The sequence below is a fragment of the Lipotes vexillifer genome, unplaced genomic scaffold (assembly GCF_000442215.2).
Source record: "Lipotes vexillifer unplaced genomic scaffold, Lipotes_vexillifer_v1.1 scaffold641, whole genome shotgun sequence".
NCBI classification, from domain to species: domain Eukaryota; kingdom Metazoa; phylum Chordata; class Mammalia; order Artiodactyla; family Lipotidae; genus Lipotes; species Lipotes vexillifer.
Window position 1 is genome coordinate 1,638,181 of NW_006780658.1, and position 24,082 is coordinate 1,662,262.

The 24,082-nt window shown below is 42.7% G+C and overlaps 1 protein-coding gene across 7 annotated transcripts in view; it reads left to right on the forward strand.

The window, feature by feature from the left end:
* Positions 1–14,541, forward strand: part of SCHIP1 (schwannomin interacting protein 1) — a 785,715-nt gene extending 771,174 nt beyond the window's left edge. For 5 of the 7 annotated variants that reach the window (XM_007454125.1, XM_007454126.1, XM_007454128.1 and 2 more), the window contains 5 exons: positions 5,183–5,300; positions 6,318–6,515; positions 7,406–7,529; positions 9,911–10,004; positions 13,898–14,536. In XM_007454125.1, the coding sequence (XP_007454187.1) occupies positions 5,183–5,300; positions 6,318–6,515; positions 7,406–7,529; positions 9,911–10,004; positions 13,898–13,949 (586 nt within the window). In that variant the 3' untranslated portion in view covers positions 13,950–14,536. Of the gene's footprint in view, positions 1–5,182; positions 5,301–6,317; positions 6,516–7,405; positions 7,530–9,910; positions 10,005–13,897 lie in introns of all 7 variants that reach the window. The other 2 variants (XM_007454123.1, XM_007454124.1) reach the window with 1 other exon arrangement.
* The last annotated feature ends 9,541 nt before the right edge of the window (positions 14,542–24,082 follow it).

The following is a 24,082-nucleotide window of genomic DNA, read 5'->3' on the forward strand; positions in this document are numbered from 1 at the left end:
AGGGAAAGGAAGAGTAAGGAGCAAGGTTTGGGAAATGGAAAAGGTATTTCACAGTTTATTAAGGAATAGCAGCACCTCATTTTAACCCACCTCAGCACATTCTGTGGACACACCATCACACACGCAGTACATCTAGAACTTACCCAAACCTCAATTGTTCCCACGTTCTTTCTTCACGACAAATCCTTAGAAAAATGAAATGTGTTTATAGCTACCCTTGGGTAATTACAATCCACATTTTATATTCCGTCTCCTTTGAAATTCTCATGAAACAGGAAAAGATAATGGGTGATAATATTCATTATGTAGAAAGCCTTTGAATAATGCATCAGAGATCCATTAAAATAAATAGAAATAATATATTTTAACAGCCCAGCCACAAACTAGTTGGGAATACTGAGTAATGAATGGCATGGCAGGGCCAGAGGCCCTCACAGCCACACTGGTTTTGGACAGAAGATGAGCAATGCATGTTTGAAATCCATAGGCATTTCAAAGTTTCCTCTCTGTTTCTTAAGGAAACCATACAATTACCTTGAGATTATAAGCAACTACAGGAGGCATTATGTGCTTAAAATTATATTGCCATCACAGGCAAGACCTAATGTATCCAAACCGAAGGTTAAGTGCAGTGCAGTATGGGGCAAAGGCCACTGGATTCAAAAACCAGAGGCCCAGCCTATAGTCTCTTGCTTTGTGATCTTGTACCATTTATCTGTTGCCATGGTGGTGATGTGTAATAAAAACCCACCCACATCAGTGGCATCCGATGATAAGCACTGATTTCTGCTGCTCATCAGAGCTGGGTTCGCATGGGGCTTACTCGTGTGTCTGATTGACTGGCTACGGGTTGGCGAGGTACCACTACTGCTTGCTCTTGGCTGAGCTGCGTCAGGTGCCTGGGGCTTCAGTTGGGACGATTGAGTTCTGTGCTACGAAGTCCCTCCTCTGCCAGCAGGCTGAGCTGGGCTTGTTCTGCGGGCAGCGGCACGGCTCCCTGGGGCAGCGGGGAGTGGGGGGGTGGGCGGATGGAGGCGCTCGGAACCGGAATATCGTCACATCCTCTGCATTCTGTTGGCCAAGGCAAGTCAGGAGGCCAGCCCAGGGGTCCGGAAATAGACTCCACCTCTTGATGGAGAACCCGCAGTCTTATTATACAGATAGAGAGAGGGGAAGAATTGGGACCATTTTGATAATCAGGCTGTCACAGATCTGGGGCAAGTTATCTGACCTCTTTGAGTAACCGCTGCCTTGCCTGTAATCCACAGGTGGTTGTACAGCCCAAGGAGAGAATGAAGTGAACACACTTTTAAACTCAAATTCACTGTAACCGTTCAAGTGAAATTAACTAAGGCGTGATGCAGGGGATAGAACCAAAGAATCTTCAGCATTCCTCTGTGGATGCTGGCAGTCTAAGCTAGTGCTGGGAGATTCCTGTTTTTAAAATCAGAAAACACCAAATAGTTCTGGGATTCGGAGCTGGCCGTCAGACCAGGCTACTCCCAGTCACTGCAACCCAAGGCCAAGGACAAAGGCCAGATTCCCAATGCTGCTGCCCCACTAGAGGTCACAGCAAACTTTAAGACCATCCCATCACTTCTCCCACGGAGTAAACTGGTCTCGTCCCTGTATTTTGAAAAAGGTATTGTCTTTATACCAAATCATATCACCAGGTAGCTAGGTCTTTGAGATATCCTCTTAGTAGTTAAGATCTTTCCATCTCCATCATTCTCTGAATTACGAGCATATTTTCATAATATCCCTGCTGACAGTAGTTGGAGGTCAGCACATGTGTTTTCTAAGTAAGTTTTCCTCACTGTAAATGCCAAGTGGACACTGGTGCTGAACAGCCTATCAACTAAATGCTTTCCCGATCCTGGCCAACAGGAAGTGTCACTCAGAAAGCCACGTTCACTCACACTGAGATGTCCAGGAGGCACTCTTAGTCTCTATCTCTTCACGTTTCTGAGCCTTCTCCATCCATGACAGCCCCCTCCCCATACCCTCGGCTCCCTGTCAGTAACTCTGGGCTGCAGTGTGTTTTTTCATGGCATAAGGAGAAGAGGTTTCCGGGGTGACCAGGACACAGACCTTCCAGTAATCAAATCCACGGGCAAGGCAGACATCAAGCAGCCTTTTGCTCATAGCCCTCTGCCAAACGCCATTCCAAACATCAAGTAACCCTGAATTGGATACCTTAAATTATATCACTAATTAACAAGAAGAGGTTAGTGTTTTGTTTTCACCTCAGACGGTGCTTGAGAGCTCCAAGCAAATTAGCCCCCGGCTGCTGGGATTTCGCCAGACTGCGTAGCCTGGTTATAGGCGAGACACCGCAGTGTGAGGGACAGGGGCTCCGAGTGGCTGGAGGGAGAGCCTCAGAACAGCCATGCCTCCCCGGGGTGGGAAGGGGCCAGGAACAGGGGTTATCGTTCCTGGACCCAGTGGCACAGAGGCCCTCAGCACTGGCCACTGCATGGGAGCTGTGGTCGAGTTTCCCCAAAGCCGCCTTCATCTTAAACCCTCTTAAAGGCTAAAGGCAAACAAATCCTTCTTGAAACCTGAGTCCGTTTTAAGATGTCTGTACTAAAATCCCCGCTGAACTATTAGCTGTAATATCATATAATTTCCTTTTCCTGAGAGTAACACTCTTGGTGATTACCTCTATAAGGAATTATAAGGCTCACCCTGTAAGAAGCTCTGCTCAGTTTCCCACGGTGATAATGTGTTACTAAGGCGATTTTCTGAATTTCTACCTGAGGTGTTTTTTCATTTCACTCCGACTACTAAATCCTTCCCTTTTCTTTTTTCTTGGCCTTTTCTGAGTTAGAAACGCTGCATGAGATAGTTGATTTAGGTCTGAGTTGATCCTTAGCACAAAGGTCAGTTTGAGGGCAGAACAACAGAATTTACGATCAGACTTTCTTCATAGTGAAAATATATATCTTTGGATGTTTTAAACCTTATTTTGCAGTGGTATCATGTGTTATTTTATATTTTTATAATCTGTGTATATAGTGTCTTCTTTTCAAGACTTTAGTTATTCAATAAATAGGACATACTACATAATCCTTGATTCGAACTAGGTTTAATTTAAAATGTCTTTTTTATTTTAAAATATGACTTTAAAATATATCTATTTTTAATTTGCACTTTTTAAATTTCCACTGTTGTCCGATCCATGTATCTTGAGTTTTATTGTTTAAAATGGGTTGATTTGTTTGTTTTTTTTACCAACTACAGACAATAAATTTTAAAACTTAATTTATATGGGATCAAAGGGTAACCTGAACATATTACATTTCTCCAGGAAAAAAAAAAAAAATTCTAACGATAGAAAGTTAAAAGGGGACAAATTCCAGCTCAATAAATGTTCAAGCTGCCCAACAGTGAAAGTCAGCTCGGGATGCCCCCAGTGAGTCAGTTGTGCATCAGGAATTGCTGTGATCAGGCCAGGTATTCAAGTAGGTGACTGCAGGGGTCCCTTTACAAAGTCACATCACCTTTAAAATTCTGTGGGTTTTTTTGTCTAGGCTTTCAGAAAGTAGAGAAAGGAGGATAATGAACAGGTACAGAGCACCTGCCCTGTGCCCGTCTCTGAGCTCTTTTCATGCTTTCTACAAACCACTGAATTATTCACCTATTTTACAGATGAGGAAACTGAGGTTCATAAAGTAATGTGCCTTGGGAAAGAAGTAAGAATTCAAACCTAAGTCCTACTGATTCCAAGCACCCTGAGCTGATCACAGCAGAACCTGTTGCTTTCTGTGGCCAGCCCTAGGCCTGGGTCTGCTTGCCTGCACCGGCGGGTAGTGGGGGAATGGAACTGGACCTACAGAGGGAAAGGCTGCGTTTCTCTCCTGGGGAAAATAAGCTGGGACTTTCAGTAATTAGAGAAGTTAACAATAGGTGGCAGTACATACACATAACAACGATGGTGCCTGTGTTAAATCAGTACATTTTCTTTTTCTGAATTCTGTATTGTTTTCAATCAAAGTGCTTTAAATGAGTCATTTGAGCAATTTATGCAGAGCATCCCTACCCATTTGAATAATAAAAAGAAAAGCAAATGGGAATGTCAACTATCAGACGAGTTGCTCTTTGCATTTCTCACTGTGACAATAATAACGCCAGAGCAGATTTGGTGTCCCCTGTCCTAAACCTGGCTTACAGGAGCCTCCTTATGACCCCTTGCTGCTTAGGAGTTTCCTTCTGCCTTTTCTTTCTCTAAACTTACAGACTGGGGCTGCTAGGGATGCTAAGAAAGTGCTTCTTGAAAAACACTTTGTTGTCAAACAGCAATGAAATGTGTTCGACTTCAGATGAAGGTTAGGACACAGAGTTGGATCCACAGCCTGGTTGCGTGTATAGCAGATACACAGCCGGCTGGCCCTTTGTGACCACATTTCCGCCAACATCCCTCTGGAGCTTCCCAGATTCGCCACAAACATAATGAGCTCCCAAGACATCTCTGCCTCTAAGGCTCTGTACGCAAGGCAGTCTGTAGAGCCTTGTTGTGTTCCAACATTCTGCTTTTCTGACTAAGCTGGAGGTTTCCTTAAGTTTCTCGAGGGTGAACCTCTGGTGTGTTTTTTTAATGACATAAATGGGCTCCCTTGGTTGGCTTTTGACAACCGTCTCAAATAAAATTTTCCTTCAGACGACCTTATTTGGGAATAAAAAGGAGTCTTTCTTCGGAGAGCTCTGGCCCCGGGATGCTGTATCTAATGAGCATCATTGGATTGTCCCCGTGGGGCAGGACACTAGATGACACCAAGCAGCCTTATTTGGCTGAGGGCCCATTCCTCTTCATCGACAAAAAATGTAAACTCAGTGTCTCAACGCGTTTTTATTGTGTACCAACTATGTGTTTGGTATTGTGCTGGGTGCTATCATGTGGCCTGAAATTACTTTTCTCCCAGCGTGAATTTGTGTGTGGAAAAAAAACTAATACAGTATGAGTTAAGAGTTATCATCTTATCATTTATCAGCTTATCAAGTTATCTTTCTTATCTTCTAGTAAAAGTTATCATTTATGAGTTGGGAGTAATATTTGCTCACTCACTGCTCCCTGTGAAGAACACATTAAACTACTTTCTTTAGCAAAATCAGGCAGTTCTTTTGGATGCTACCAGATAACAAATAGCTGAATGGAATTAGTGTCCTGTTTGCTTCTGCCCAGGCTGCAGAGTGGGATGAACCTGCAGATATGCTTTGTCAACGACAGTGGCAGCGATAAGGACAGCGATGCCGATGACAGCAAGACCGAAACGAGCTTGGACACCCCCTTGTCTCCCATGGTGAGTCCCAAAGCTGCCACTGAGGCTCAGAGTGTGCTCTCCTGGTCGTTTAGCTTCTTTTCTGTTGTTAGTCAGAAACAAACATTTCAGAGATTAAAAAAGCAGTGTCTCATGACATTTCTTGACATGGCATGCTCATAAAATTTGACAGTGATTGAAAAATCAAAACTGTGATCCGAGAAGGATACATAAGCTCTGTTAAAGTTAGCGACTACTTTCATACTAAATCATAAGAGAAATCACATAGGCCCTAAAAATTATAAAAGAAAATACACTATATACCAATCCTTCCCCACTGGGCTTAGAAATATGAGCACAGACTAGCAATGGGACACATTTTAAAAGGCAGGGGATGGAATCCAGGCAGGGGTGAGAATGGTAGCACATAGCTGTTGCTCAGAGAAACCAGCAAGGTAATGTGGGTTAAACATTGGTTACTATTCCTTGCACACGTATTACAAAAGATGGCTTGATGATCCTGGGTGCTTGTTGCTGGATTTCTTTCCTCTCTGGGAGGTCTATCGCCTTTCTTACCAAAGACTGACTAACAGGAAACCGTGTTGGTTGTTGAGTGCAATGCCGCGTCAGAACTTCATAGGATGCCTGAGATCCTGTCTGCTCCAGGGAGCAACGCACCGCCTTAGCTCTGGGTTCACTATTTTGCTGTGTCTGTTCACTTCAAGAAAGGTTTGAGAGTAAGAATCAAAGAAATGTCTCAAGTTTGTTGCAAATATATATTCTCCCTATTATTAATTATGTTACTTTTTAATGCTAAAATCAGAGTCACTGACTGAGGAAATATGTTACTTTTTATGCTAAAATCAGAGTCACTGACTGAGGAAATAAAGTAGCTTTTAAAATGTTACTTGCGATGGGTACAAATCAAATCAAGAGTTGAGTCCCTTGATGGAGGGCACTCTTGGCTGCTTTGAGAGAGGGCTCAGGGAAGACTGTAGCTCAGCTCCAAAGATGGTACCCGGCACACAAAGCTCAGGGCTGCTCTTTTTCCCTTCACAGAGCAAACAGAGTTCTTCCTATTCCGATAGAGACACTACTGAAGAGGAATCCGAATCCCTGGATGACATGGATTTCCTCACAAGGCAAAAGAAATTGCAAGCCGAAGCCAAAATGGCCCTTGCCATGGCCAAACCAATGGCCAAAATGCAAGTAGAAGTGGAAAAACAGAACAGGAAGAAGTCTCCCGTCGCTGATCTTGTAAGCAGCGAACGCTGAAATGCAAGCGAGTGTTTGGTGGCTGCAAATGGTTGAGGCTGTCCCAGTCCTTTCCCAGAGTTATGCAAACTTGGGTTTTTACAAGGCAGTGTGCAAAACGTACTGTCATTGAGAAACATTTAAGTCTGTTTCTTTTTCCTTCCTACTGTATCACTGAAGGATACATACGCAACAGATTTCACTCACAAAAGTAAACTTTGCTCTTGATTCATATCTACTGTGTTTCTTAGGGGCGGTATTAGCTGTCATGGGAATATTTTAATTCCTTTAAAGCAGTCTCAGTTTAAGAACCCATTGCTATGGCAAACTCACTATTGCTTTAGCTCTTGTTACCCCCTTTTCAGTGAAGACAGTATGGCAGAGTGGATGAGAGCCCTGGACTTTGGAGCTTAAGACTAGCTCTGCCATTGACCTACTGTGGGGCTCTGGACACGTCTCAGTTTTCTCATCTATAAAATGGGAATAATAATAATAGCTGTGTCAGAACACAATTGTGGAAAAAGTACTCAAAGCACTTAGCACAGTGCTTGTAGCATGCTATAAGTTAATAAGTAGCTGATATTATTAATTTTATCCATGTCATTGACATTTCTTGAGCTCCCTGGTAATTCATTTGTGGATGTAACAATTGACTCTCATTTGTAGACCAGTCCAAAAGCTTTTGGTTTGAGTAGTGTCCCATTCTGATGCCAATAGCATTTCAGATGATGTGCATATATGGAGGGCCTCACATTGGGAAAGTCAGATGGGGAAAGCTTTTAAGCAAGGAACCTGAAGTGGGTGAATGAAGGTGGGCCTTTTAGGAGAAAACTGGGTTGTATGTTCAGTGTGCTTGCTGCTCACCCCTCCATTTCTTCCCTTTCTGTCTTCAGCTGCCACACATGCCTCATATAAGTGAATGCTTGATGAAAAGAAGTTTAAAGCCCACTGACCTGAGAGACATGACTATTGGGCAGCTACAAGTGATAGTCAATGATCTCCATTCCCAGATAGAAAGTAAGTGTAAGATGCTCTGGAAAATGGGATATTAAGTGTAAAATATCATGGGATGGACAGTACTATTTCCTGGATCAGTCCCTTGGTACGTTTCATTGGGGTCCTCCTGTGTACTTGCAAGGAAAAGAAGAGAATCACAGGCTCTCTTTTTGGTTTTGTTTTTTTTTTTACTGTAAAATGTTGAGAAACTTTAAGACTTTTTCAGGGTTCACAGAGGTTAGGGATCCTTTTTATTCATCTGAAATCCCCAGCTCCCAGCACAGTGCCTGGCATATAGTTGGCTCCCATCGCCTGTTTGTAGAGTATAATTTAGTAGTTACAAGTCATTTATTATACAGTTATACGCTCGGCTTTACTTGCACGTACATTCATTTTAGGTCATCAAATTCTATTCGACTTATGCTGTGGGACTCCAGGTGGTGAAAGTATACATGACCGATATGTGAAAATTATAGGGTGAGAAAGCGTGGGCCTTTTCCCCCCAGAATGAAGAATGGCCTCCACAGGAAGTGTGCAGGGCGGGTGGTGAGTGAGTGGCATTCAGTCGAAGTGATCGGTTACGCAGGGAAGGGCAGGTGCTGGACCAATGAGAGAGCTCGCTCACTGGGAAAGCATGCTTAGCCCAGGTGAACTCACGAGCCCTCCAGCCTCTGGAACATACAAGTCCATAAAGTCCGTAGGCTGATAGATTAAAACCACCTAAGAGACATGCCAACCAAATGCAAACCAACTAGATGTATTTACTTATTCGGGTACAATAAAGGTATTGTGGTTACGTTAAATTTTTTTTAAAAAGAGACATGTCTTTAGAGACACATACTGAAGCATTTACAGATGAAATAATATGATGTCTGAAATTCTCTTTCAAATGATCTAGTGGGAGAAGGGGAGATAGATGAGTTCAAGACTGGCCATGAGTTGATAACTGTTGAAGCTGGCTGGATGCATGGGGCAGGGGGATTCCTTAAACAATTCTCTTTACTTTTGTATCTCTTTGAAAATGTCCGTAATAAAAAATTTAAAACTTCATACAGAAAAGACATTCCCACGCACTATGCAGGCACTCTACTGAGTACTAGTATAAAAAGCTACCCTAAGAACCCACTAGAAAAAATAAAATTGGATGTATTCAGTGGCAAGTTAATACCTTCAGCATTTTAAAATCAAGAGAAAGGATTTAACATTTTAATTAGGAAACCATAGATTCACAGACTTTTTAAGAATTCTACTACATTTTAATTTTAGTTGAGCATAAATTACTAGGAATTAAGGACTTAAAAGGCTTTCTGATCTTTTACCACTGAAACATCCTCCTTAGACTTTTAAATAATAACATTGCCAGCTAGTCCTTTTCAGGAGTAGATGGAGTTTTAGACCTCTTTGTATGACTTTTTTGGTCCTTTTTTAAATTGAAAACTAATTAGAACTAAAGGCAGACAAATGCATCATTTGAGGTCAGGATCTCTGAAAACATTTCCAAGGAGGACCTCGCTGAATACCCCCTTCCTTTCTTTGGCTTCTGAGCTCTTGCTAATTGAATGCTATCCCTCATGTGTCCACATGTCCAGACCTAGAAGCTTTCGTTCTCAGCTGATGTGAGGGGGAAAAAGCAAGAGAGAGCCCCCTGCTTGTTTATATTTTTCAATGGCAGAAGCCAAATTAAACCCAGTACACTGATTTCAGGAAGACTGGTTATGTATGTTTCCATCTATTTTATGCCCAGTATAAATCCTAAAGAATGCTTTCCTCAGCACCCATTGTCCAGAGAACTCAGGGGTTATTTCTTCAGGTCTTACACATCTGGTTCTCCCACAGCTTTAGATATGACTGTTTCCTAGAACAACCTACACGTAGGGCTGCTACTCCCCTCGACCCTGAGGAGCCTTTGAGTATCCTCAAGTCGCCTTCCTCCCCAGCGGGGGGTCTGATGGGGCTCTTGTCGGGTGCAGTGGCCCCTCCAGCTCTCCGTGTGGCAGGAGCACCCTGAAGATGAACGGTGGAAAACTTAACGTGCCCCAGACTTCCGCGTTCACATTTCTTGAAAACAAAATCCCGCTTCTTCTAACAAGCTGTTTTCCTAACAGCTAACAGTTTCTTTTCCCACTCTAGCGTGAATATAATTGGATATACATTGTACTCCTTTTCTTTCAACACTTCTATAAGTATGCAAGCTAGTCGTGCTCTCAAATTGGTGACCTCTCCTGGGCTTATGAGACGCTAATGTAAGAACTCTACATTTTAGCAAAAATAGTCTCCTGCTATGTTTAGCTGTTTGTATATATGTATCTATCATACGTATATAATGGTGCATAAGTGGTTTCACATCCTGACTTAGATGCCATTTTTATCTGTTTCTAAATGCTTTCGTTTCTTTGCCCCAGGCTTGAATGAAGAGTTGGTCCAGCTGCTCCTCATACGAGATGAGCTGCACACAGAGCAAGACGCCATGCTGGTGGACATCGAGGACCTGACCAGGTCAGTGGTGCCTCATCTTTGCAAAGAAGGAAGGAAGCCTGGGATGGTTGGAAGTCTAAGAATTAAGGCAAGAGCGAGCTCTAGAGAACTTCTTTCCTTACTTCCATCAGTAACTCGCCTAATCTCTGCTGGTGTCAGCTGTTTAGATGGAGGGGAAGTGGCCAAAACTGCTCCCATCCAAATGCATGGCTTCTCCACAACCATCCTCCCCTAGTGATGGATTGTAAGTGCATTAGAACTTCGTCCACCCCCACTTAAATCAGGTCAGCAATTCCGGCCTAAGGACTTTATCCTGAAGGACTGTCCCCTTGAGAGTCGTCCCTAAGCCATTCCATGCTGGCACGATTCCAGCACGTGGTAGGTGCCACCAAGTGGCACTTGCTGTTATATGACCTGACTCTTGATCGCATCTGCCATGCCCGGAAGGCAAGGACACTGGCATCTTTCCACAGCACCAGCGCCACCAGATTGCTCTCACCATGGGGAGACTCCAAGACTTGAGTTTCTAGCTGGGCCTGGTTCCGAGCGCCTGTCTGTAAAGAGGTAAAGAATGCTTCCTTCCCTGGGGCATAGGGAAACTAGGCTAATGGCTGGTCAAGATCTTGCATTTCTTCATAGTTTTCCTTGTGGAAAAGCCTCTCACCATAAATATATAAAGTATATGAAATACCGTGAGCATTCCTATGATCCTATACTGTATTTACGATGCCACCTTTTCTGAGACAGTTTATAGGAAGTCTTTAGACCACGAGGCAACAGTTACTATTAATCCCAGAAATGGTATTCAGAGAGTAGAAGCTCCCAAGGAGAGAAAGAAAACTGCTTGCCACGGTTACATAAGGAATTAACCACATGATCCAGAACCATCCAAGAGAAGTTTGAAAACATATGTACTGAAAATGCTCTCAGCACTCACCACAGGGACCACTTCTCAATGTGTAACACTGGGTATAATATTTTTCTAAATGCAGTGTTATAAAAATAGATTGGGTAGCAAAATAAATGCTGCAGAACTATGTTTAAGTTCGTTTTTAAAGACCTATGGGCAGCACTCTGTTTTGTATGCTTTGTATGTTATATTGCCTCACCCCTAACCAAAAAAACAAAAGCAAAAAAACCCAGAAGGTCTTCTCATACCTTCTTAGCATATTTGCCTGCATGTGAAATATAGTAACACTCAAATACTATTATTGCCCCCTACAGCTGTATTCGGGCACTGCACCAACAATTGTAAGACACCTGCCTTTTTGTTAGGCTAACAACTTTGCATCTAGGGATTAAGATTATGGGAAATCAGTAGTGAAATATACAACCAGGGCATGCATCTTCTGAAAAATATATAGACTCTTTCGTCAATTCTGTGGCTTGCCTATGATAACAGAGACCGTTTCTCTGCCCCTCAGAGCAGCGTTGGCACCCCTCGTCGCTAAGATGACATTCAGAGGCTCCTCCCTTCTCTCGGAATGTTAGGCTATTACTTAGGTTTGCAGTGAATTTTGCTTATCCTTTCAGATGGTGTGATCATGGGAGACAGGGTGGGCAGAACCATGGGGTTCAAAGGAGAGGAGTCACTAATTTAAAGGTACTAGAGGAACCCTTTCAATTAGAGCAGGTGGGGAGAAGTTTCTATGCCCATTCCTGGCTGCAGAAATATAATTTTGCTCATGGAGGGATCTAAGGATACTTAAACTTCCCTAAAGGTAGCAGTGCCAGAGTTTTGCAGCCAGATCCCAGAAGGCCAAGAGCTTGGCCGCTGGGAAGCCCTGTTCACCTATTCCCTTTACCTGTGCAGCTCCTACCATTCAGGTGTCAGTTCAGATCGGTGGTTCTCAATCTTAGCTGCACATTGGAACCACCTGGGGAGCTTTTAAAATACTGGTGTCTGGGTCTCACTCCCAGAGATTCTGATTTAATTATTCTGTGAAGTAACCTATGCATTAGGAGTTTTTAAATCTTTCCAGATGATTCCAATGCACAGCCTAATTTGAAAACCATGGGTTTAGATACCTCTTGGGAGAAGTGCTCCCTGATCCCCCAAGACTGATGTAGGGCCCTCTGTGCTCCTGGCAGCATGGCATCCCTCCCAAGTAGAGGCTAATCCTATTGTGTTATATGGTTTACAACCAACCTGGCTATAAGCCCCCTGAAAGCAGAGACAACACTATTTTCATTCATTGCTGTGTCCTCAGAACCTAATACAGGGCCTGCCAAGTACATAGTAGGTCCTCAATAGGGATTATTGATAAAAAGAAGTCCTTGTGGGGCTTGAGTGAAATAAATCCTAATAAAGACTTTATAAATAGTTGAGGAGAACCTTTTGGTTTTATGGAGGGAAACCCTTTCCCTCCTTTGTTTACAATTTTAATGAAATTCACCCTTGTATGTATGTCTCAAAATAACACCCAGCTTTCAATATTTTCTGAAGCTCTTGCCTGCCTGTTCTTTCCTTCTGTCTCAGAAAACCCCTTGTTGTTTGTATGCACGCACACACACACACACACACACACACACACACACACAGATACATATTTTAAAACTGCTATAAGAACTACACTTTAATTAGCTACCATGGAATCTTAGTCACTGGGCATCAAAATATTTATTGAGCTGAATTTGTTCAAGTGAGGCCCATGAGCTACTTTATGGAAATGATAAAAAAAGATGGTCTGCTAGAAGGCATAATTTCTTTTTTAGGAGTAGGGTGCTATCGATATCTTTTTCCTGAGTCCCTTTGTTGGTAAATGAATATCAGAATATTCTTTGTGGGCTGCTGCATGTGGCAGGGTTGCTGCTGTCACTTCTCTGTTTCTGAATGTATTTGCCCTGTAACACAGATGGGAGACATTCTGCATAATACCAGTGAGTTAAACTTGATATCACTGACTACCCAAGGCTAGGCAGCACCCAGAAACTGCCCCTGGACCTTTGATGACAGCTGGAAACCACACCCTTAGATGCTTTTCTCTTGCCAGATTTATAATTTCCTAAGATCATCCTTCAAAACATTTGTTTCTTCAGACCCTGCCACTCCCTGGGAAGACGTTTACTTAGTGCCCGATCGAGTGATGTAAGCAGCTTGGCCATTCCTCCCACTTCATCTCCACTGGCCAGCTGCTGGTTAGCCCAGCTTTGGGCTCACAGGCCGTAATAGGGCTTGATGAGTAAGACTCACCCCACCCTGTCGCCCCCTCACTGCCGTGATCATGCCCTTGGGACTAACTGAGGGGGAAAAATATGCAAATGTGGGAAATCTTGACAACCACAAAGCCCTACCGTTAGTTTGGAAGACATTAGCCTTTGTAAGAATAAAATTGAACCATTGTATTATTAACAAGAGCCTTGTTAATACTTAGATTTGCATCTATGTGCGTGTTTGGATAAAGTAGTCATGCAGTTACTTTCTATCACGACACCTTGTTTTGACTTTTTGCTTAGCACTTAATCTTCTATCTGCTATCTCCTTGCTTGCTGTCTGTTCCTTTCTTGTCTCTTTCCATTAGAATATATACTCCATGAGAACAAAGATCATCGTCTGCTCACCACCGAATCCCCAGCACCAGGAGCACAGAGAAGGCACATATTAAACATTTGTTGAATAAATTACCCTAGTTACTTTTCTCTTTTCATTTTTAAACATGGCACTTTTCTTCTCAAAGGAATGTGACATCTACATGTCTCAGGTTAATCCAGTGGCTTACTAAATAAAAGGAATCGTACATAGAATATAAAAATTGGAAGAGGGCAAATGCATTTGAATTAAGTACCGTTTCTTGATTCTCTTGATTTCACTATGAGTAACTCCGAGCCTCCGTTTGGAGGATATTTTAGCTGTTGATGGGAAAGCAATTTGGCTTTCTCCTTAGCACTAAATAATTGTATTATTCATTTTACAGACACGCTGAGAGTCAGCAGAAGCACATGGCCGAGAAAATGCCTGCAAAGTGAAAAGAAGCCATCCAACCAGAGGACAAGCTAGAATTTATTTTGCTTCTGTGGTTGTAAAACTGCTGTTGCTAAAGGTGGCATAGAAACAAACAAGTATCAGTGTTAGTCATCGATAATGTCTGAAGCTTAACGTCCAGTGATTGGCCTTTGCTTCTTAATTTATTTTAATTTTTTTACTGTGCCACTAAATACCAGGCATTTTAATAAAATATTGTTACAAAAAATGTACAGTACTTACACCATCACAAATCATGGTTAATCAAAGAGGGTAGTTTTAACCTTATTTTTATTTGTTTAGAGATTCTGAGTTGGAGCAGTATTTTACCATTGACTGCTTTCATTCTTCACTGTAGTTTTAAAGAACTGTAAATGACGGTGCTATCCAAGTCAAAAAATACATGCCTGCCTCGTAGTGAAGTTGTAGGTCTCTGTAATATGTATATTTTAATCAGTTTTCAACATTTTGTGAATGTTGACTACCTGAAGTTCATTTTTAGATGTGCTATTAACATTCTGTTGGATTCAGAGGGTTCCTTAAAAGTTTTATGTATAAATATGTAAAATAAAAATTAAAACTTTGTTTCATAGGATATGTCTTTTTGCTCACTAGCAAGCCCTACACTGGCTGTATTTCTTCCCTCTTCACTCTTCCTCAACTGAAATCCCCACCGGGAAGCTTTTATCAGTGAAGAAACAAAGGGCTCCGGAGGACAAGAAATGCAGGGAATCGCCAGGAAGATTGTGGAGAGTATGGGAGTGTGTGTGTGTGTGTGTGTGTGTGAGATCCAAAGATGACAACATCAGGCACATCAGAGCCAGCACTGTTACTGCTGAAAGTTATGTCTGGAATTTCAATACTTTATTATTTAATAGCTGCTGGTCTTGTCAGAGCCAATGACTGCATCCAAACTGCATTTCCCAAATTTGCCACGTGAACAGATGATGCCTGCATTTATACACTTTTCCCAAGGCCAGTTGGTACCATTTTTCACATTTTAACCACTTCTCTTGGTCTCATGAAGAAAAATGCCAAGTCTAAAGCAGATTACAGACTGTTCCTCAATAGGTAGAGAGTTTCAGAAAATCGATGTAATTAGCGAATGGCCACGCAGGTATTAGAGAACCTTAAACTAAAGCTGAGATGAGCAATCAACATTCCAGAACCACCCACAGACCACCTGGTTTCACTATAAGGTCCATGATGTAATCTGAAGATAGAAGTTTAGTCAGTTTCCTTTTTTAAAAATACCCAGATAGATATTTTAAGTAATTCAGAGCTGCCAATTTTCATAGCCTTCTTATTTTAGTAAAATAGTCCATCTTACTTTGAAACACTCATCATTTCTTTATGGGCTTCAATCAAGTTATTTTCATTTGGAATAGAAAAATAATGCAGCCCATAAATATATTTTGGTTTTCGACAGTTGGCTACGGAACAGGACAGGTTGCTCGCCACTGGGCTGAAGGGTGGAGCTTGAAGTCCTCTTTGCACCAAGGTCTCTAACTGAGCCCAGAAGTCCTGCACCAGCTGTCAGTGCTCCCCTGGGGTGACCCCAGCCCTGAAAATCTAGGCACAGCTAGTGGAGTTTTATTGCTTCAGCTGGGTGAGAATATTGTTCACTAAGCCAGCGGTTCTCATCTTCAGCGACACAGTGGAATCATTTGGGGAACTTTAGAAACCACGGGGGCCTGGGTCCCACCCCCATAGACATTGATTTAATTGGTCCTTGGTGTGGTGTGGGCAACAGGATTTTTTAAAGGTCCCTTGGTGACACTAATGTAAAGAACCACTGCCTTAGACTTCCTTCTTTTTTAGCTTTTCTTAAACCATTTTTTAGTATCTTTTTTTTTTTCTAATTGAAATATATTCCTATTAATTTGGAACTTTGGGGGAAAGCCAACCTAGGAAGAGTGCCACGAAAATGCCTGAGCCCGAGTGAGAGTGGTAACGTGACCGAAACCTACAGTGACATCTGTAACCTGAAATCCAGACGCTAAAACTCAGCCCACCAAGAAAGACGATCTTCATTTTTTAAATCCTTGCCAGAACTGCCAACTCCAATAAGAATTTAGAAATGAGTTTTCTCTTTGTCTTAAGCAATGCTGCCTCTCTGGCTTGAAATATGTTCTGAAGAAATCCATGGCCTCGAAATGCTTCAGTTGTCTGAAACCCATAATTATAAGTGAAGAGCCCTAACTCGAGAAGGAAGAAAGTGAGATTACACCCACAAGGGCCCCTCAAAACACTTCGGGGGGCAAAGCCAGCTGAAAGAAGAGCAGTTCTTCCCACCACCCCAAGACCATCAAAGGAGATTATACCAGTGTACGCATGTTCCTTTCACACTTCCCTGCCTCTGGTAGAGATGTCACCAAGTGACTCACCTCCAAGGGGATTCTTTCAAAATTGGGTCTTTCCAGCCCCTTTGATTAGCTTTTTCAGCAAGGACTGGGATTATTCCCAACAGGATTCTTATCTGCTGTAGATCACCCTTCCATACATTAATTAGCACCCTCACTAGTTTACCTGGCTTAGTTAGATGCTAGAATTCCTGAGTTAAAAAATAGGGCCACCTAGCCCCCCAATTTTAAGAGAGAGGTGTAAGCAAGGATGCACAGGCTCTGCAGCCAGAAGGGACTGGGCACAATGCTGACTCCACCATCTTCCTAGTGATTTGACCTTAAGCAAGTTACTAAAGCTCTACGTTATTTTACCTTCTGCAAATAAGATCTCTTGGGATTATTCTAAAGATTGAATAAAACAGTGTCCGTGAAAGCACTGGCACCCAGGAGATACCCAATAATTGTTGACAGGAGAAGTAAATGATCACAGTTTGGGTAGAGGAGGCATTCTGTATTTTACCAGTTTCTGAGGTTTAACACATCCTTGTAGGCTTTTTCTTGTTTATTAATCATTAACTTACAAAACAGATGCTTGAGGGAAAAGTTCACTTCAATCTTCAAGCCCCCCTCCCTCCTCCAAATACTGATGTTAAAACTTCGAGTGTATTCTCACACGCCTTTCTCCACACTTATACAAACAGATACACACATACAGGTTTTGTGTTTCAATTTGTTTATGCAAAGGTGGGAGCACATAAAACTCAGTGCTTTGCAACCTGCTTTATCCGTGGACACCCTTCCAGGTCAGTACATACAGACCTAAGCCATTCTTTTTAACAGCTGTATCATAATGCCCAGTATGCTGGAACATACTTTTATTAGTCATTCCCTTTACTGATGGACATGAAGGATCTTCCCAGATCTCTGCCACTAAAAAACAGCGATGCAATAAACATGCTTGTACTTACATTTCCTTGTGCTTTAATTCTGTGATGACCTCATTTTTTTCTTTAACCATTACTTTGTATTTGTTTAGATACTTCAAACTACAGAGAGCTAATTAAGGTAGGGAAGACCAGGTGAGTCTACTGAAGAGAAGTTTAGTTTCTTAAAACAAAATTAGACCAACTCCCCTTATCTGACTAACCCCAACTCATTTCTAGAGCATAGGTGTTACTTCCTTGATGCACCTGTTTCTTTCTGTCTATTACACACACACACACGCACACACACACGCACACGCACACGCACACGCGCGCGCGCATGCAACTTAGCCTCCAAGGATTGTCATCTGCTTCCTGAATACAGATTTTTCTCTATTTCCTGTTTGAGGGTAGAGGCAAACCTCAACCATCTTTGTAATGATAGCCCTCAGCACAGAACGCAGAGTTTTCTCTCGAAGAGAAACCCTGATCATTGGGACCCATCTTTTTTTTTTTTTTTTTTTTTTTGTGGTACGCGGGCATCTCACGGTTGCGGCCTCTCCCGTTGCGGAGCACAGGCTCCGGACGCGCAGGCCCAGCGGCCATGGCTCACGGGCCCAGCCGCTCCGCGGCACGTGGGATCTTCCCGGACCGGGGCACGAACCCGCGTCCCCCGCATTGGCAGGCGGACTCTCAACCACTGTGCCACCAGGGGAGCCTGGGACCCACCCTTTTGACACTTCCACTAGCTGGTGGACCCTACTCTTCCTGATGCCTGATACCTCTTCTCTCAGCTGCCAGAGGAGCCCCTCAGCCTGATTTTCACGCAGGTTTAATCTCATTGTTTTCAAGCTTGAAACCCTGTGACTGGCTGACTCTTCTTAAGTCCCTCCCCTCTCAAAATTTTTGATCTATGATCCTGGAGACTTTCCTTCCACAGAATGTCATCTCTGCTGTCTCTGACAGACAGCCCTATGGTGGGTATAGCTAGCCATATACTGAAATTCATCCCTCACCACCATGTTCTTAGTTACATAGCTGTCCCTGGGAAGTGGCTAAACAAACAGGGACTGCATTTCCCACCCACCATCCATTTGCATTTAGATGTGACCCATGACCGATTTTCACCAACAGAATGAGTGTGATGTGTCTTAATTCTAGCCAAGGCTTTGAAGAAGGGGTTTGCCTTCTCCATGGTTTCTTTTTCTCCTTGCACCAGCTGCTATCACAAGGACCTAGCGGAAGGCAGAGCCACAATATGGAAGGAGTTTGGGTCTCTGAGTCCACTGCATGAGGAGAGCTGCCTGCTGTCCAGTAGGGCTTGCCCCATACGGTTGCAGAAGTGAGAAAAACTCTGATTATGTTTAGCCATTATACTGCATTGAATCTCTTTGTTACCATAGCTAGCATTACCATAACTAACGCAAGTCCTTAACAAGGACAGCCATAGTCCTTTAAGAAAGAGCTGGAACACAAACCCAGGTCTCTGAAGACAAACCCTGTGTTCTTAACCACCAACCCACACTGCTAGAGGCTGTGCCTCTTCCCTCTAGAAAATCTTCTCTAGGTCAGTGACTCACCCTTTTTCACTTCATGGACCTCTTCAGTTGAGTTTAAATCCTAACCCCCAGTCTATATCTTCCTTTAGCCACTGGGGCAGAAACTGGATAAGGTCAAAATAAGATTTGTCATGAGCAGACAATCAATTCATTCCAGAAACAAGAACTTGGATTTTACTATAATGTCAGAAACACAAATATTTATCAAGTGACTATAGGAGACCACTTTGGTGTCCAACTGGAAGAGCCTTGGGTATCTGCAATCCTCAGCACCAGGCTGTGACTATTACCACCCCAGCTGAATTCTGTTGCTTAGAAATGCAATTACCTTTTGCACTGACGTTCATTTGTTTTTTCTAAATAGGATATGACACATTCTTTATGAAGTAGGTTGATGGGTAATGAGTTTTTCAGGATATTTTAATTGAGGCTTATAGTCAGTTGTTGGTATAAATTAGTATTATATTAAATAATTTATGAATTATGGTCTAGCTGTGCAGAATGAAAAGAACGTCTCACTCCTAATTTCTGAGAATCCAAAAGGTCTTTCATTTAGTAGCTTTGGTAGGAAATGATTTACCAGGACTAATTAATTGGCCATAAGAAATGCTTTGCCTGAGCATCTTTCTCTCCGTCCATCCCCCTATTCTATAACAATGCTCTGCCTATGTTTGTAACACGGCCCTTGTCTTTAAAACTACTGAATCCACTTCTTTGCACACTGTACAAGAGCACAAGGTAGAAAAGTGATACTTGGTGAAAGGCAGTTTTATTTTCACCCTCCAGACTAGCCATTCAAACTTTCTTCATGATTATTTACTACCAGAGTCTCTCTTCTTTTATATTCAATCAATACCTTATTTGCTTTCTGGCTTTGCAGAAAATAGTGGCGTGTATCCTGACTCTGGTAATGCACAGGCAAGGCTGGAAGTGACTTCTTTAATTTTCTGCCTCATAAAGTTACTTCCTTCCAGATGTCTGTTAGTTCTCAGTAGAAATTACAGTCTGTAATGACATGTTCTCTCACCTTATGAGGGGGCTTTTTAGGTCACAGAGCACCCCCATGTATTAGAAATGGCATTTGAAAGACAACCAGGGGTTCACCTTGGGAGCAATTCAGATGTGAGGGTTCAAGGTGAAAACGGTGTGGACTCATAGGCAACAGCAAGGGAGGACTTTCCTGTTTATCACAAAGCATCCGCTTCCTCTTTCCAGTGATGTGAAGGACTCCCGTCCCTGCTGCTTAAGAAGGCTGATTTTAAGATGTGTCATTGTCTCCGATGCAAATCAGGTTGAAAATGGAACTCCAGGCGACTCTGTCAGGCTAAGTAATTTTTTTAAGGGAAGTAATAAATGCCTCAGGAGCAATAATTCGGTGTGGGGATATTTCATATGAGAGGAATAAATCCATCTCCGTGCAGTTCTGGCTAAACTAAGAGTGGGAGGAAAACAGAACGCGGGCCTTTTCGGAGTTCCCAAACAGTCTGACCACACTGCAAGTCGGGGTGCTGGGTCTTTAGGGAGACAGCAGTTTTCACTTCCCGGACCCGAGGCCAAGAGCCGGAGAGGCGAAGGTGCTGACTGGGGACATGGACGTTTCAATGAGCGGCCCAGGAAACCAGGCAGCATCTGCAGACCAGGGCGCCTCTGCTGCAGGCCTTCCCACGATGGCCACGTCCTCCACGATGACATTTTGGTGCCTGGAACCTGTTTGCCAAGCAGCTCCTGGTGCTATCGCCTCTGTGAGTCAGAGGTAGAGAACCCCTGGTGTGCCTTTCAGGGACTTGCAGTTTCCCATGAGGATGTTATGTTCTGCAGTCCCCAGTGGAACCCGTGAAGCTCTGAGGCAGGCCCGCCCCCAGGAGGTCTGAGGCCTAGAAGGGGTTTGGCAAAGGCAGACCTGAAAGGGCTGAACAACTGAGGTTTTATGAGTTTTGCAAGCAATATGTAAACAATTAAAAACCTCATTTGAGTTTCCTCTACTTCCCAAACTGATCTGAGGGCTATCTCCCCCAAACACTCAGGCAAGAATCACTCAGGAAATGCAAATTAATGGGCTCTAGAGGGAAGGGGTAAATCCAATAATAAAAAATAAAACAGAAAAGTTTAGAATTGTGCCCCTTTTGGCCACACTTGAAATTTGTTGTCCATTTGCCCCTTACAAGAGTCCTAGATAAATCGTTGTCTTGAAATCTAAACTGTATCTCAAGTCTTATTTTCTTGGTCTCTTGTTTCTACTATAATCAGCCCAGTCCCCTGATTTGCATAACTGCTGTGCCAATGTAGTACCAACAATGCCCTCCCCAATCCACTAAACTAAAAAGTCTCAATGCCCACTTCCTCTTTTCAAAAGTACACACATGTGTATCACTTCCTAAATTACACTCATTGCCAAGAATTTTGGACTATAAAGTCATCCAAGAGTTGTTTTTATCTGAGACAGTTAACTGCTCCTTTAAAACATCGCAGTTGCCTTCATATCTTAAGAGCCTCTGTACATACAAGTTGGGGCCAACTATACTCATTCATCCTCAGAATTTTGAATTTCAAAGAAAGCAGGAAGTTCACGTACAAATGACTTTCATTTCAGGTGTTTGCATGGATTTTCCTCTACCACCAATTAATTGGGCAAGCAGCATTGCTTTCACATCACACCAGAAAGTGAAAACCAAATCTTAGGGTTACTTCAGATTTCTGAGACAAGTACTTATGGTCATTCCCAACTCAAAGTTACTCAGGCTTCTTGGCTCAAGATGAAAGCATTTTCATTGGGAATTCCTTTGGCTTCACTTTCCAGGCCAGTCATGCAAACCATCCAAGACATAGACCAGTCTCACAACAACTGCAAAGGGTGGGGGGGGGGGGGCTTTACCTTCCAAGTCCTGAAGCCAAGAGCACAAGAGGGTTGACCACGAGGACTTGTCCAAAGAAGACTGGAGGGGAATGGAAGAGGTATTTGATAAAACCAGTATTAGGGGCAGCTGGGAAGGGGAAAATAAGACACTGAGGTATACTAACATGTAGGTTGAGCCGTGTAGAGGGGCAAGGAGTTGGACCACTGGTTATGTACATCCCTTCCAGAGGTCACACGTGCAGACGTATTTAGGAGCCAGATTGGTAATGGAAGTAACTGAAACAAGTTGAGTATAAAACAAAAAGGAATGATGGAGAGCACATACCCTGACTAAAGGGATTCACAGCTAAATAAATGCTAACTACACACATAACTGTTGAGCTGACCGGGCTTCTGCCAAACTTTTCTAGCATTTAAAAATATCCTGGATTCGTTGCAGAATACATCACTTCTACTAACTAATGTTTTAGCTATACGACATTATTAGCCACCATTGAAAGTCATTCTAAGAAAAAGCCCCACAAAACGTACTATTATGTTTACTGACAGAAAGATATTATTACAACATTACACCATGACAACTTTATGAGGGCCTGGGGAGATATTCCTTTCAGGTGTCAACACCAAAATTAGTCAAGTTTATCTGATGATCACTGTAAATTTTTTGACTGATAATGTTGCCCTTTTTGCTTTGGTTTCCAGGAAGCAAAGAACTAAATTTGCAGCACTCCTATGACAAATTAGTTCAGAGCTTGGGGTGATGTAACTGTTAAGTGACTGTATTATCCCTATAAGTTGCCTCAAATTCTTTTGAGGAACTGAGAAAGGTGTCATAAGCAAATAAATATCTCTCTATATTTATTTATTTACATTTTTATCTATATATCTCTATATATTTATTTAGCCCTCTCTGGCTACCAACACCTGGAAACTTCTCACAGTGGCACAATCTCCAGGTAGCTGCCAAAGACAGAAATCTATTTTGTTTTAGAAAATCAAGTAAATAGAAACAAGTCCTGATGTCAACAATACCCCACCCCAAATCTCTTTTGTCTGTCCTCTCTTCCATATTTCCACTATCATACTGTAATCAGATTCTGCTCTTGTGATCAGTGATTGCTATTGTCTTTGTATTCTTAGTGCATGTTACCATTCTTCTGGCTTCTTTGGGGATCTCTTTCCAACTCTGTGTGGTTCTGCCGGGGCTGGGAGACTTGCTGCCTACCTTCTCTATCAAAGGAGTGACCCAGGCAGTCACCTCAAATGGAATACCCATTCCCCCCACCCTCCATTAATAATTGGTTCATTAATGTGCATGTGACCCCAGCAGCACCAATCAGAAGCTTCCCTGGAATTGATATACAGATACTAGACTTGCTCAACTGAGAAAATAAGAGCCTGTCAGCCCTCCTGTATACTATGTGGAGAGAGAGTTTGCATCAGAAGCTAAGGAGAGCAGCAGAGCCAAGAGATGGTGGAGGAGAAAGAGAAAACCTTGATGACATCCTAGAATTTGGATCTAGTCTGAAGCCAGATCCTCCCCTGGACATTTTGTTATAGCAGCCAATAATATCCCATTTTGTTCATACTAGTTCAGCCAAGTTTCTGTCAAGACTGAAAGAGTCCTGATTGTACTCTGTCTCTGATGTTATGGCCTTGTCCCTATCACCTCAACCCACCCTCCACACAGCTAAGTGATCTTGTAACATTTCTAAGAAACATCTGATCTTGACATGTCCCTGCTCAATGTACTAAAACCTGTCACCCACAGGATAAAATAGAAAATCTCTGCATGATGTTCAAGGCTTATTATGCGGACTGACCACCCTCAGTTACCTGAATAGGTGTTAATAGTGACAATACTATATTCTCCGGCTGAGTCAATGTTCTCTGGGCTAAGATACATTTGGGGAGAAAGTTTAGCCTTGTTGGCTTTCTTGTTGTGTGGTCTGTGATTTCTCTTGTTGACCATCAGAGTAGAACCTTGGACTGAGCCCTGAAATAGAGTTAGGTCCCTCCTTGCTAACCCTGTGATGCAGTGACACAGAAACTAACCCTATGATATTAGATCTCTCTCGTGCAGTTCCCAACACTGAATCAAAACTGGGGGAAAGGGGAGACCATAGTAAAGTAGAGGTAGTAATAAGAATACCTTTCATTTATACTTTCTGGAGAACTAACCTGTTAACCTGAAAAAGTTATTGAAACTTCCCAGAGGTGTCCAACTTGCCCCCAGGAAATAATCTAGACTTTTCACATTAGTTCATTATCTCATATGATCTCAGAACATTCCTGAGAATAAGGGAAAGCAAGCAGGTGTGTCTTTTATTTTGCAGAAAGAGAAATGGACACAGAGGGATTAAGAAGGGCATTTCCCAAGGCTTGACAGTAACTGTGCAGCCAGGATTAGAATGCCACACTTGTAGTATTAGCCCAGTGATGTTCAGACTTTTTGTT